A 15,895-nucleotide genomic window follows, 5' to 3' on the forward strand; every position below is an offset into this window, starting at 1 on the left:
AATGAAAGATTAAAACATAGACTTATAATAAATTTATTATTTTGTTAATTCTGTATTATATAATAATTTAGTATTATAAAATATCTTATAAAATAATATAGTAAAAGTTGTTGATATTTTAGTATAAGTGAGATTATATGTTGATTTCATTTTTAAAAATAAAAGATGTATTTTATGAAATGAATTTTTTTTTGAAAGTTTAAAAAATCACATTGAAAAAATTGAAAGTATAAATTAACTGCATAGTAATAATTTATAAATAATTTCATTTAAGGATAGAAATATTAAATAGTAATAATACATAATAACTAGTCGAAAATATAGCCAAAAAAAAATCAATATAGTTCTAGCATGGAAAGAGGTCCTATAACACTAAATTAAATGAACCAATTAAACAAAAAATCAATATAGTTCTAGCATGGAAAGGGGTACTATAACACCAAATTAAATGAACCAATTATAAATTATATCAATCAACTATAGTTATAATAGTGAGAAAAATAGTTATAATAATTAATTATATTAATAAATCCATATATAAACTTTAGAAATATTTTATTAATAAAAAAATAGTTGATGAATTATAAAATAATTTAAGAACTGAATCTACAATTACCTACTGCACATTAAGGTGCCATTGCTAGTTATATGATCAGTCTCCGAATTATGAAGGGTAGTTGGAAGGACGTCAAATTTAAATATATAGTAAAGGGCACCTGTTCGCCCGTTATTCTGCCAAACGGTCCCAGACGCGAAGTCGGACTTATGTACGGTAGAGAAATGTTGTTTCAATTTGATTAAATGTTTGAAAATATTTTCAATTCAAACTATTTAAATTGCTTTTTCGTTGCTTTCAATTCTGTTTGGTTTGTTGAATCCTATAGATGTAAACAATTCCCCTATAGCACTTGGTTTGGGGATTCTTTCTAATGCTGGGGCTGAAAAACTGTTGCACCAGGTATGCATTTCTTACTGCAATTTTCAGCTCTGTAATTAACGGAACAGTCGAGAAAATGTTTAGATGAATTTCTGCCATTTCTTTTAAAGTGAATACGTTCAAATTGAGTGTATGTTAGGTCCTGCCCACAAATAATAGAGACTGATGCTTTGTCACCCACCATGACTCTGCGAATTCATTGTACTTGATTGTTTCCTTCTTTTGAACGCCTTCTTAACAGTATCTAATTAATGATTGCCTTCGGTGCTTCCAAAATATCCCAATCAGTATATTTGAGAATGAAGTTGCGTTTCCCGTAATAAACATTGCCCTTTTTGGCCTAATAAATTGAGGAACCATACTTTTTTTTTAACACGTTCATGTGTCAGAATATAGCCGGGTTTTAATGTGGTCAGTGGTAAGCTTGGAGCACCATCTTACCCCATGTTCTCTTGTGGCTGCAGAAAGTGTTTGCCTGATAGAAAAAGGATAAAATGAAATCTTTTTCTATTTTAGTAGAGCAGCAACTGCTTTAAAATTGAAAAAACATTGGAGAAAAGGCAATCTGCAACTGCTTATTGGAAAAAATGACAGAGTGTTCCACAAATTGTTTTCCTCCTTTCTATTTGTCTCCTATTTTTTCTCTAAATAATATTTTATTAATGATTTTGTTTAAAAATGGTTTTTAAGATGACCGTCTAAAATAAGCTATAAATTTTCATAATCATGGGGCCTCCACAAATTACTGCTAAAAAAATTGAACAGTGGCATTGTGCTTGAGTGGACCCAATACTCAGTAGAAAAAAGTCTTACTATATTTCCTTTGAGCCGCCTTATGTAGTGAACTGTGCTAGAGATTTGCACCTTGGGGCATGCTTCTCCAAGTACCCTCCAAAATCATTAGATTACAACTCATGATTACCTATAATTATGACTTCAGGCTGGCAGAGGCTCTTGGTTCAATCCTAACCCAAGCAATGCTACTCTGCAGAAAAATTCTAGACGAGGTGATCTGAATGATTTTGGGTTCATTCTCACTTGCAAGTAGAATGACTGTATGTTGGACAGATTATTGTCATTGATGCCAAAGCGTGTTTGATGTCAAGGAAGCACGAGGAAGATGTCAAAATTTGAATGTGGATTCTGTTGGACAGATACTGTCATTAATGTCAACATGCAGAATGTTAATGTTATCATTATTGAAGAAGCAATACAGAGAGTTTACATTGGGATCAGCTGTTCCTGAATGTCTATCACATTTGCAGAAGCTTGGAGGTGCCTGCATTATGTTTACGAGGATCATTGCTTAGAGGTGGTAAATGTACTTTACACTGTAATTGATTTGGTATCACATTCTACAGCAATAGATTGTTGGGTCATGTTGCTTGGTAGTTAAGTAAACTACACATAAGGTATGTTATATTCAAGTTTTGGAGCATATGATGTACATGACAAAGATCTAGAAGTGACAGAGTGATCACCTATGTTTGTTGGTTGATTATGCATTCTGTTGGTGAATGTGCTAGAGAAAGGAAATATGAGCCAGTTGGAGGGGCATATTAAGGTAACACATGATAACTTGAGTTTATTAAAGGGAGACACTTAATTTTCCACTTCCTGATATACTATGAGATTAGAGGGAGGTTTTACTGCCTGTTCGGGGGTTGCTGGTCCTTATCTTCCTTCTTCAGATACACCGTGCGCTCTATTTCCAGGAGGCCACACAGCTCCAGGATCACACCTTATAGCTTTAGTTCTTGTCGAGATAGGGCTCAGATCAGCTCATCACTGCTTTCATATTTGTCACACCGGCTAGGGGCGCCAAGCGGTTGCCGGGCCCCTCTACTTTGGTCATATCAGGTCTGTGAGACCTTGCAGAGGTTACATGTGACAACAACACTTCACTTCCAGCAGTTCTGAGAGAGGGCCCCCTCTCACCCCAGACCTTATGCTTCGGTCCTAGAGTACTTCTCGACTCCAAGGAGTGTTTAGTTCGCTACTTACTTCTGCTTCTGGTCTTCAGTTGGTTTCTCTCTTTGTTGTTGCTTTCTTTTATTTCCTTGGGCACTGTTTGGTGTTCTCGTTGTTGGCTGTCTCTTGATTGTATGTTTTCAGTCTCTTAGACCCCCTTTATGGTCTCTCGTTGGACATTAATAAAATTATCTTATCTTAACTAAGTCAAAATAGAGTTGATAATATCTTAGATGATTGTATAGATATTGATAATCAATTTCTTACATTTGTGTGTTGTATTGTGAAGCCTGTGAGTGACTACATGTGATAGAGAGTGACTGTGAAAATGTAAACTCTTGTTGACATTGTGTGCTGTGTGGAGTAAATTTGAGTCATAAATGTTGAACATCAAATTGAGTAGATGCAAACACTAAGGTTTTAATGACAATTTCTTCTTGTTTCTATGTCAATCTTTGTAATTGAATTTGGAGCCACATTGTCTAAGTTGATGCTCAGTGCTTTGTGTTCCTGAAATTCTATTACATTTGCAGAAGCTTGGATGTGCCTGCTTTAAGTTAATGAGGACCATTGCTTAGAGGTGGTAAATGTACTAGGTTATGCTGTAATTGATTTGGTATCACATTCTACACCAATTAATTGTTGTATCATGTTGCTTGGTAGTTAAGTAAACTACATGTAAAGTATGTTATATTCAAGTTTTGGAGCATATGATGTACATGACAAAGATCTAGAAGTGATAGAGTGGACACCTGTTGTTTACCATACCGGGGCAAAGAAATTAATGCATACAGGCAATAGATAAGAACAACAGAACTCCTTATATATGCCAAAGATATTACATTATACTTATGATATTTCTGATGATTACAATGATTCCGAAGGGGTTATATATACATCTCAAGGAACTTTCCCGAAGGTGTCCGTCGGCTACATACAACATATTGGCTACAGAATAAGAACCTTCCCGATACTGACAACATACATCTTGACATGAACCTTCCCGATATCGACGACATACATCTTGACACGAACCTTCCCGATATCGACGACATACATCCCGATACACACCTTGTTGGCCGATACCGACAACATCCATCCTGATACTGACGGTATACATCTTGATACTGACAACATCATCCCCCCCAAAAAAAAAAGTCATCTCCGGACGACCACACAACAAAACTCAACAACTAACTACATTTATTCATAAAACAACATAGACTTAGACATCATGAACCAGAAGGCTGTGTCTCAGATTGCGAAGACCGGCTGCGTCGAAGCTGATACACTTGATCTATCCGGACCTTCAAATCAGCTCTGATCTGAGAGTTCTCTTCCACTACTTCCTTTAGCATCAATGCAACCTCCTAACACTCAACTTCTTTCTGATCATGAGCCCTCTTTGCTGAGTCCTTCTCCTGAAGAGCTTCTACCAAACATTGCTCCGCTGTTGCTTCCTACTATTCCGCTTGCTGCTTCCCTTGTGCACCTTCCTCAAGTTGTGCTAACAGGGCAAGCTTCCTATGCAATTTGCTAGGTGGCAAGCTGGTTAGCCATCTCCTCCTGAGCCTTCTCAGCCGTCTCTCGAGCTTCCTGCCCAGCCTCTGCCCTTCTTCGTTGTGTAAGCACCAACTCTGCCAGGAACTTGCTCTACTCTGTGATGACAGCAAGGTGAGAATGAACATCCTTATCCTTCTCCGCTACTGGTAGAGGGTCTGACACCTGCACCCCTTCATCTCCTTTTTTTGCCATTGCTGCACTTTGATCCTCTACCCCGGTACATAGACACTGCAGGTCTCATCAACTGGTCACACTTCCCACGATTGATAATCCGCAACGACTGGGGGTCTAGGGCGCAACGCACCCAGTGGGGTTCTGGGGCAGTGCCTCAAATTAGCACTTTAGAAACCACATAAAACACCATTTTTGTAAGTTTCTTCTGATCCAACACTCTTTCTGACAACCACTTATGTTTTCTACCTGATTATGTATTTCTCTTTCTTTTGGCATCATGCGTTACTCATTCTGAACATTTTTTATTTGTTGATTTTTTTTTTTAATAAAGAAAACCCTTTTGTATTTGTCTACATCGTACGGCCCTTCCTTGTCACGTTGTCTCTGCTTCTTGCTTCCGTACGTCATTACTCTGTTCCAGATGATAGCCTAGCAATAACCTACTCCTGTACGAAGTCCTAGTTGCTGGCTTTGTTCAACAAAAACACCACATTAAGACGTTTGGAAGAGGCTGTACGGGCTTTATACTTGAACACTTCAAAACTTTGCAAGGATATGCCGTATGGCGTTTTAACTGAGCCGTACGGTGGTATACAAGTTATGGCATCAATCACGTGCTGTATGGTATCACCTTCAAACCATATGGTGGCCCATCTCCATGCTGTACGGTGTCCCTCCTTCAAGTCGTACGGTCTTCAAGCTGTATGGTGATCACTTTGTACTCCCTCCTGTGTTCGTACGGTGTCCAGACAAGTAAATGTGCCTTCAGAACTGCCGCCTCTAGGAACTATCTGAGTGCCGTACACTGCCTTAGACAAATGGAGGACTCTATATTCCTTATTCCTTATGCCTCTTCACCTACAAAAGGCCGTACGGATCACGCCTGTTGAAACACCCTTCATGTTGTATAGTGGATATTAGTCATCTTGAAACCGTACGGTATCCAGCCGTATAGTGTAGGCATATACGTCCATCGTATAGTACTTTCTCTTCTCTCTGCTTTTTTTTTTTGTTTAATGTTCAACTTTGTCTTACATGTGCAATATTTACATATATACAATATTTACAGTCGTTCTTTTCTCAATTGTTTGTCCACGGAGATGCGTTATTTCTTTCATGGTAGACATTCAACTTCGACCTATTCACTGTGTCGACCACTTCCTTTCCGTCTAGCATCCATAGTTTTATTGCTCCGTTATCATCCACTTCTTGAATCTGGTATGGCCTGACCCATTTCACTTGAAACTTACCTGGTTTGATCTAGTTTTGTTCGTCATACTTCAACACCAACTGTCCCAGATGGAACTTGTTCAATTTTAGGTATCTATCATGCCATGCTTTGTGCCTGTTTTGTATCACCTCCATGGCCCCTTGTGCCTGCAATGGTCGCTCAACAAGTTTATTTAAGGTACCCAATCTCTCCATCCGGTTTTCCATATCGCCCAATTTGTTCTCGAAGCTCGGTACCATGAACTTCGTCAGCTACCCCTTCTTGCCGTCAATAACACCTCCACTTCGTACTGCTGCAACTTTTATTAAACCCTTCCTCTTTGTTTCCTGTGCAGACTGTATGATGTGTCTTCCGTGTTGTCGACACCTTTTTGTTATATCCGTGGTTCAATTTAACATTTTCTTTCTACGCAGTCGTACGGTGGGATCTTTCCTTTTTCTGGGTTCATACTCTATGTTCTTCCCCTTAGCTTCAACCGTAACTGCTTTTCCTTCTTCCACTTCTCTGTATTCCTTCGGACATTCATTTTCCTCTTCTTTCTCACTTTCGTCCACCCTTAACATATTACAATTCGGAAAGAGTTCGTAGTCCTCTATTTGCCAGTGGTAAAGACCGTTGACAGAATCCAAATCGTCGTCAGTTGATCCTCCTTCCCACTGCAAGACTACTTTTTGATCTGGTTCCATACGCTGCCTCCCTTCATCTTCTTCTTCTTCAGAATTTGATGATAGAGCTTCTTCCCCAACCATTTGGGTGTATAAATCGATGACGTATTTTCGCCCTTTGCTTTCAAGTGACAGAGTATTTTTCTTCCAATCGTGCTTAACTCTGGCTTGTATCAGCCACCCCCGGCCTAGAATGGCATCGTATCCTTTCCTCTTTAGCAGAATCATGACGAAGTCAACCAGGAATGGCTGTGTTCCAATCGTCACTAGTTGTGCTATTAGGACTCTCAATGGTTTGATTCCGTGTTGGTTGGCCGTTAGTAGCTAGAATGTAGGTGGCCACAATGTCGGCTGTCCCAACCTTTTCCAAGTATCCTCTGGTAACACATTGACACTGGACCCTCTGTCCACAATCGTGTCCGTCAACACAGTCTCGAGAATTCCCATTTCAACAACTGTTGGATGGTGTTCGGATGAGAGAGCTAACAGCATCGGATCTTTTGCACTTGCGCCACCTTCTTTCTCCCTTCCTTGCTCTGCTGGCAGCTTAACAGTTGGAGTTATATTCATGAGTGTTGTATGGAGTTGAGGCATAGTGAGCAATAGATCATTTATTTTGATGGGTACCTCGGTTTGTAATATTTGCCATACAATGTTCTGTTCTGTGCAGTTTCGTGCGGAGGTACTAGTAGTGTCCTTCAGGTGTGCTTTCTCTACCTATGTTGCCTTTTGAATCTCTGCCCGTGCTTCCTCCAGTCTCTTCTTTTCTTCCGTCGGGTCGGGGTACACTTTCGCTTGCTTTTGTGTGATGGCCAAAACCTCCTCTTCGTCCGTCCCAACGGTAATCAAATTTACTCCCGACTTCGGGCACTTAGCATCTTCATGATTGCCGGGTCCGCACCATCTGCATAGCAATTTTTGTGTCTTCACCGTTGTACAGTCACGGGCAAAGTGGCCCCACAAATTACATGCTCGACATTGAACTATGGGCCGGCCATTGGCATCGTACTGGATTCGACTCTTGCTGGCATTATTGTTGTTGCCGTTGTTATTGTTTTGATCACGCCGATTATTTCTGTATCCTCCCGATGTAGTACCCTCCACACTAGTGTTCCCGCTCCCTCCTGATGTAGAAGCCTCTTGTGTTAGGAACACTTGCTGGGGTCCTCTTGTCTTCAGACTGAAAGGGCATTCCTTTGTCGAATGTCCCATGATCTGGCAAATCTCACAAAATTGGTCTCTCGGGCAGGATCCCTTTGTATGGCCTTCTTTTTTGCACTCGGTGCACCATAGCTCTTTTCCCTTGGTCTCCTTCTGCATGTTCTTGAACTCTTTCATCATGCGAATCATGTCCTTTTGGAGGGCGCGGACCTTCTTGCTATCCTTTTCATCATCACTGCTTTCCTCTGCTGAAGATGTGTCATCATCTGAATTCGACGAGCTACTCTTCTTGTTCTTTTTTGTCCTCTGCTCACTTTCCAAGTTCATTACCCGATTGTACGCTTCAGTGTATGACGATGGCGGCACGATCTTCATCTTTTTTCGTAGCTTCGGGTGTAGGCCTTCAATGAACTATCTTTTTTGTAGCCCATCAACCAGCTTATTCTCCATTTTATTGATTAAGTCCTTCAGCTTCCTGGCGTAGACTTAGACTGTTTCATTCTTCCCCTGTTTTGTATTGTATATCTCTTGCTACAATTTTGTTGTTATTGCGCAACAGTTGAAATTCGGCAGTAAACTCCTTCTTAAGGTTGTTCCAAGTGGTTAATTTCTAGGGATCTGCATCGGCGAACCAATCAATTGCAACACTCCGTAGGGTGGCCGGAAACTACTGGACCCATTCGTTTGTATGCGTTATGCCATTCGCCCTCCAAATCATTTCGCAAGTTTTACAATGTCAGATAGGATCAGTTGCTCCATCATCATCAAATTTAGGCAACTTCTCCTTTGGTCCCGCTATCCTGACATCGGTGCTTGGTATTCTGACGCTGACGTTTGGTATCCCGACACTGATGCTTGGTATCCTGACATTGATGCTTGGTATCCCGATAGCTGTGTTGTTTGGTGAAGAAAGGTCTTCGTTAAGCGAATCTGTCCCTTTTCGAAGTGTATTGTGGACGAAGAGTTCACTCCACGCTCTTGCTCCTTACGCACTCCGAGCCGTGTGAGTTGATTCTCTTTCGTCTGGATTCTCTTCCCTCGGTGAATACAAATTCAAAAACTCGTCCCTGGCTTCTTCCACCAACTCCTCTCGGTGTCGAGTCTCCTCCAACAAGTCCTCCACGCTTCTGTGTCCGTCAGCAATCTTTTAGAACCTTCGTCTGCGTTCGGCTTACTGTGCCAAAATTAAATTTTCTTGCGTAGTACGTATTCCATCTTTTCCCTTTACCTTATTTCGATCTTTGTTAAGCTGATTTGGCATTAATCTTCATTCCTCCCTCCCTTCAGGTTCATAGGGCAATGACGCCAAATTTTTACCGTACTGAGTAAAGAAATCAATGCATACAGACAATGGATTAGAATAGCAGAACTTCTTATATTATTCGCATATGTCAAAAGACGTTACATCTAGATCATCCTTACAATGATCCTGAACAAGGTATATATACATCTTGAGGAACCTTCTCGAAGGTGTCTGTCGACTACATACAACATGTCGGCTACAGAATAAGAACCTTTCCGATACCGACGACATATATCTTGACACGAACCTTCCTGATATCGACGACATACATTAACACATGACAACTTAGAGTTTATTAAAGGGAGGCATGCTTCATTTTCCATTGCCTGATATATTATGAGATTAGAGGGAGGTTTTACTGCCTGTTCAGTGGTTGCTGGTCCTTATCTCCCTTCTTTAGGTACATCGTGCGTTGTATCTCTAGGAGGCCACGTAGCTCTGGGTTCACATCTTACAGCTTTAGTTCTCATCGAGACAGGGCTTAGATCAACTCATCACCTCCTTCACATTTGTCATAGTGGCTAGGGGCACCAAGCAGTTGCTGGGCCTCTCTACTTTAGTCATATCAGATTTGTGAGACCTTGCAGAGGTTACACAAGCAACATCGCTTCACTTCCAACGGTTCGTAGAGATGGTCCGACCCCCTTTCCCGCCCAAGACCTTATCCTTCGGTCCTAGACTACTTCTCGACTCTGAGGAGTGTTTAGTTCGCTACTTACTTCTTCTTCTGGTCTCAGTTGGTTTATCTCTTTGTTCTTGCTTTCTCTTCTTTCTCTTTTGAGTATTTGGTGCAGCCTAGCTATTGATTTCTAAATGCTAAAAATGCTTCTCTTGGGGCCAAGTTGATCTTCTTGCTGGCAAAGTTAAGTTTAATGTATCACAATTAAGAGTCAGTTTGTTATGTTAGGATACTTTAAAATTCCATGCTTTATTTAATTGATAACCCTCTTCACTTCTTTCATATTGTCTACATTATTAGCTTTGACATTTATTGTTATCTCTACAAGCCTGATTGAGCAACATTGATATTTTATTCTGTTTTATGTTTCTTATTAGAATATGCAAACAGATTTCTATTTAACCTCTTTTTTTTGGTCTTAAATAAGACTTGCCTCTTTTTATTTTGGCTTATAGCATTTGAAGCTATAAGAATTTGGTATAGCTCTGACACCATGTAAGAATTTGCCTTAGGACAAAATCACCCAAGATCAAGAAGCTCAAGCACTAGCACAATATGGACCAATAAAGTATGATCAGAATAACAATATGAAAATGAATTGATGTGTACACACACACTAGGAGTGCCTGTATATAAAGACCTCTAGAATGACTAAGAGTCAGCAAAATGATAAGACTCACAACTAAGCACATGTCCACGAAGAGTGGATTATCCTCCATTGAGCACAGAAGTTAGTGTGATGATGAGAGGATAAACTTACATAGGTGTGTCACGTAAAAAGATGTTGTAGACACCATGTGCTTAATTAGAGTGCAAACAACTGTGTTGTCTACATAACAACTCAGATAAATATGCAAACTCCTGTGTTGTAGACACCATGTGCTAAATTAAAGATGCTAACTCATGTGTTGTCAACAAGACAAGTCATATGAGTACGCATACTCCTAGGTGTCTAACCTAATAAATAATAAAATAATGCATTGACCTAAGTAAACTTAAGTAAAGTGTAATAATAATTAATTATTTACACTAACAGAAGCAAACCATCTCACCATGGTTTTTCCCTTTTGGGTTTCCACGCAATATCTGCAGCCTAGGATTGAATTTTGAATGCTGGAAACTCCTCTTGGGGCTAAGTTGATCTCATTGCTAGCAAAGTTAAGTTTAACATTTCACAATTAAGAGTCAGTGTGTTATCTTAAGAGACATAACTCGACGTTTTATTTGATTGATGACCCTTTTTACCTCTTTCATATTGTCTACATATTAGCTTTGACATTTCTTGTCATCTTTTCAGGATTGATTGAGTAGCATTGATTTTTAATGTGTTCTAAGTTTCTATCTAGAATATGCCAATAGATTTTTGTGTGAACCCTTTTTGTGTCTTAAATAAGATTTACTAGTGTTGTATAGTATGCATATAGAACTTGAAATGCTAGTTATGAAATGAGGTTTCAGTAGAACATACCAAATTAAAATACTTAAACATAACAAAATTGCAACATGAACTAGGACCATTGAATATTCAACATAGTAACATATTACATACCCAATAGTAACGTTCAAAAATCAAAATTCAAATAGAAATTCAAGTACCCATCCCAACGGTGGCATGGTTGCAGAATGATAGAGGTGGGGGTACTTGGGTATGCAAGTACCCAATGCGGGGACGTCTCGAGGACATGTACTTTGAGGTTTGGGAGGGGGTGCGAGTCCCCATATTACACTACAAAATATAGTTAGTTTTAGTTTGCCTATAACAATAAAATTGTTCTGTCATTATTGGAGATGCTTGTGTTAATGTTTTGCCCATAAATAATGATAAACAACAATAAGGAAAAAGTAGAATAAAAATAGGCGCAAAAGACACATGGACTTTTCTTGGCAAAACCCTTCAACTTGAAGGGAAAAACCTAGCCACACTAGAAAAATATCTCTTTTATTGATAATAAATGTTCAAGTACAATGCTTTCCACTTGATACCATGCACATTCACACAAGGCAATCATATATATATATATCTATATATAGAATTGACAGACCCTTCATATCACAATCGAAGGTCTCTTCAATTTCCAAATACAAGACTCTTAATATTTCCAAATGCATGATTCTTCATATGACACGTCTCTTCATATAATATTATCTCAAATATAATCATAAATATCTTCTCCAACTGTTGACACAATACGGAGGTACTATCTCTATTTCAACATATAACAACAATAGAGATAAAGATCTCTATCACAGCTACAATCTTCAACACTCCCTCTTAGTAAGAGAGAGATCTTTAGTATGGAAGACACACAGCTGCAACCAAAAACATCAATGATAAATTCTCATTGCATAGATTAAAACATGTTACCTCAGCATAATAGAATTCTTCATAGTTACTTCATAAGCGTATAAAATTGAAGTCATGGAGTCACACACATGACTTCCACCATGCATACTTGTAGAGGGTGGATCCACCATACCTACTCATAAAGGGTGGAATGAGGGCTTTCACCTCAGATTTCCCCTAGAGGAGAACAAATTTCCACCATGCCTACTTGCAAAGGATGGTCCACCATACCTACTCGTAGAGGATGGAACGAGGGCATTCACCTCATACTTCGCCTAGAGAAGATTGCATTTCCACCATACCTACTCACAGAGGATGGAAGAATGAATTTCACCTTGAACATCTCCCGTAGAGAAGAACTCATTAACAAGGGATTTCACCTTGAACTTCTCCTTCATAGAGAATAATTCATTAACAAGGGATTTCACCTTGAACTTCTCCTTCATAGAGAAGAATTCATTAACATGTATAAGAATGGATGAGATTCTCTCTCAATAGAGACTCTCTCTCAGTAGGGACAACTTTGATCACCACAATAGGATTGCCGATTCCAATTTGACCAAACAAGGAGCTTTAGTAGTTACATTGCCACATAAGCATGCAAAGAATTAGATTTCTCCTTGTATCACATAACCCTCCTCTAAAGCTGAATAGTCTCCCTATGAATATCATTTACTATTTATGATCTTCCTCTTTTAATGGAGGTATGTAATATCAGCTCAATCCTATGATTGCAAGCAATGTCCCCATGTTCATTTCTATAGTCAACATATAATCTCTCATCATCTCATTGCTTCTTGATGTGTCTTGCAGCCAAGATATTAAATATAGAGATTAGTGCTAAAAGCAAACACTAGTCCTAGATATATAACAAAAATCCATGATCTATACACAAAGGTATAATTATAGAATACTTATCTTCTCGGCCATGCACACAAATATGCACCAATAACTAGTATTCATATACAACATTACCAGCTCTAGAAATAATGCATACAAAATACTACATGACCGTTATAAGAAAATAATCAAGTTTCCGGTTCAAGTTTGGTTCCAATTTCGAAGTTTTAGAACCGATTCGCAAGTTCGTCAAAATTTTGAAAAGGTGTTTGGGTTCATTAGTACAAAAACATGTAAAAATTAAAAATAAAATAAAAATAAAAATAATATATATATATATATATAAAATATGAAGCATGAGTTAAAATTGGAATGTAGCATAGTAGCATAAACACGTTTAAACAACAAAAACACTATAAATAGTTAAATTTGTAATCATAGTGATATACCGTCATATAGTTCAATCAACTTCAACATCAAAGATTTGTTAGTACAAAAACATATATATATATATATATATATATATATATATATATATATATATATATATATATATATATATATATATATATATATATATATATATATATATGAAGCATGAGTCAACATTAAAATGTACCATAGTAGCATAAACACATTTAAACAACAAAAACACCATAAATAGTTAAACTTGTAATCATAGTGATCATACCGTCATATAGTTCAATCAACTTCAACATCAAAGATTCAAAACATTATAAGTGTCAAGTTCAAGTATCATTGTTTCACGTTCATTGTTCAACTAATGGAATGAAAATGAGAAAAACTATTAATATTCTAAGTTCTTCAGTCTTCATCTTCTTCTTCTTCTTCTTCGTTCTTCTTCTCCGGTATTACTTGAGCTAAGGCCATTGGGATCAGCAGCAAAAGCAACAATGGTATTTGTTAGAAATAGGGAATACTGAGAGTGGGGGTGAGTAAGTATTCTATAAACTTTAACCCAAAACATTGCCTTATAACTTGCATATGAAAGTAAACTAACAATGTTGAATAGTAAACATAACCATACACAAAGAGAACTCATAACACCATATTTTGTTAATTGGGAAACTGTGGCCAAGGGAAAACCCCGGTGGGGATGGTACCCACAAAATGATCCACTAAACAAAAGTATCCGGTTAAGGATGTTGACCTATTAGGAGTTTATTACATATAGTGTCTCGGTCCTTGTTAGAGGGATAGGCCCTGTTAAAAGCCTCAAGCCTATTAGGAGTTGATATTACAATGACAAAATATATGCAAGATGAGCCCATTGCTCAAACATGCAATTATACAATGTAGTTCTTTATACAAAAGAGATAGATACAAAAACCTCTTTACAATGCTGATATCTTCATCTTTCCTTTGTTGCTCTTTGTATACCTCTAATCATACATCAGAATTCACATCATATATGTTTTGCATATAAGTTTGCATATCACTTGCAACATTCACACAACTTCACATATTGTTATCTTTCCTTTATACCTTTACAATTTACAAAACTGTCCAGTCAGCCTTCAAGCTTTCACATGCTTGGCAAAATACAAAATTAACTCTTGCTCTCTAAGGGTTAACATCTAGGATGTCGTCCCTAATTAGTCAAGTAATTATTTTGTAAACAAAATAATTACAAAATAATTTCTTAACCCATAATTCACACTTTTCTGTTACACTCTATTATGCTTGTACACTGCCTTTACTAGTATTTAATTCATAACTTACTCCGTATTGTTCGTATTGACTTGTGCACTTACATACTTCATCTTGATACTCTGTACTATCCGTACCCAATTGCGCATGTGCCAATAATATCTCTGTCATTTGTACACATCAAAACAGTCTTTGTTATGCTTAATAACTATCTGATACTTGGACAATTTTGTATGTCTAATTGTGGAATCTTCATCTCTACATAGTATCTTCTTTACACAAAGTATATGTTGCCATAAATGACAACACTAACACTATTCCAACTTACCCTACTTAGCCATATTGCCAACAATCTTCCCCTTTGACATTGATGGCAACATATGGGAAAATTGGCTAAGTCTCAAAATGTTCAATTTTTTTTTTTTTTACAAAACTTGGCCTTTACAAAATTTCAGAAACTTTCAAAACTCGTGAATCATTACATTTATAACCATCTTTCATTATATCTCCTATTATAATACTTTGTATAAGTACTACTTCCCCTTTCTATATACATCATACACTTAATATATTACTGTTACTCTTCCTTATTACATTGTACTTTATACAATTTTCCATATACTACTCTCCCTTTGACATCAATGGCAAAGGTGTCAAAATTTTATGTACAAGTCAAAATTTGTTACCTCTTCTCAAGATGAATTTGAGATCCTAGACAGACAATTTGCAAAATTTGTCTTTAGTAGCTCAATTTTCCTCTGCCATGTATCTCTTACTGCCTCTGTTGTGCTAAGTAGTGCACATAATCCATAGGAGGCTACTTCAACTGCATTTAAATCTGTATATGCAAATTTCTCCTAGGATGCCTTAGCTCCAAGACATTCTTCCAGCTTCTTTTGCACATTGTTGACCTTTAATGTTAGGGGTTCTTTGAGTAGTGAGAACCATTTGATCACCCTTTCTTTCCTAAGTTCAATGATTCTGATGTCATCATGAACTTTTGATACTGCAGCCTCAAGATCTTCAATAATTGTGCCCAGCTGCTGCAATGCTGATGTCAGTGTCTGAAATTCATTTACCTTTGAACTGATTTCATCATTCATATCTTTTAGATAATTGTATGACATATTGCATTGCCCATACAATTTCCTTCTTCTAGACATCTTCTCAATTCCTTGATGCTAGTATCAAGGGTCTGCAAATCATTTCTCATATTGTTGCATACAGTAGCAAACAGCTGTGCATCATGGCTGATTTGAGCTTGGATTGATGCAATGTCTGATAGATTAGTGAATTCTACATCAAAGAATTTCACTAACTCCTTTGCCTTCAACTGTAGGTCTTGCTCTGTCACCT

At 37.8% G+C, this 15,895-nt stretch overlaps 1 protein-coding gene across 7 annotated transcripts in view; it reads left to right on the top strand.

Moving 5' to 3' along the window:
* The first annotated feature begins 703 nt into the window (after nucleotides 1–703).
* Nucleotides 704–15,895, top strand: part of LOC149532531 (biotin--protein ligase 2-like) — a 101,461-nt gene continuing 86,269 nt past the window's right edge. For 4 of the 7 annotated variants that reach the window (XM_089807676.1, XM_089807678.1, XM_089807680.1 and 1 more), the window contains exon 1: nucleotides 802–958. In XM_089807676.1, coding sequence (XP_089663802.1) covers nucleotides 930–958 — 29 coding nt within the window. In that variant the 5' untranslated portion in view covers nucleotides 802–929. Of the gene's footprint in view, nucleotides 773–800; nucleotides 959–15,895 lie in introns of those variants that run through there. The other 3 variants (XM_089807679.1, XM_089807677.1, XM_089807682.1) reach the window with 3 other exon arrangements.

Source organism: Cupressus sempervirens, chromosome 10 (genome assembly GCF_028749045.1).
Source record: "Cupressus sempervirens isolate cs-2001-9-10 chromosome 10, ASM2874904v1, whole genome shotgun sequence".
NCBI lineage: Eukaryota > Viridiplantae > Streptophyta > Pinopsida > Cupressales > Cupressaceae > Cupressus > Cupressus sempervirens.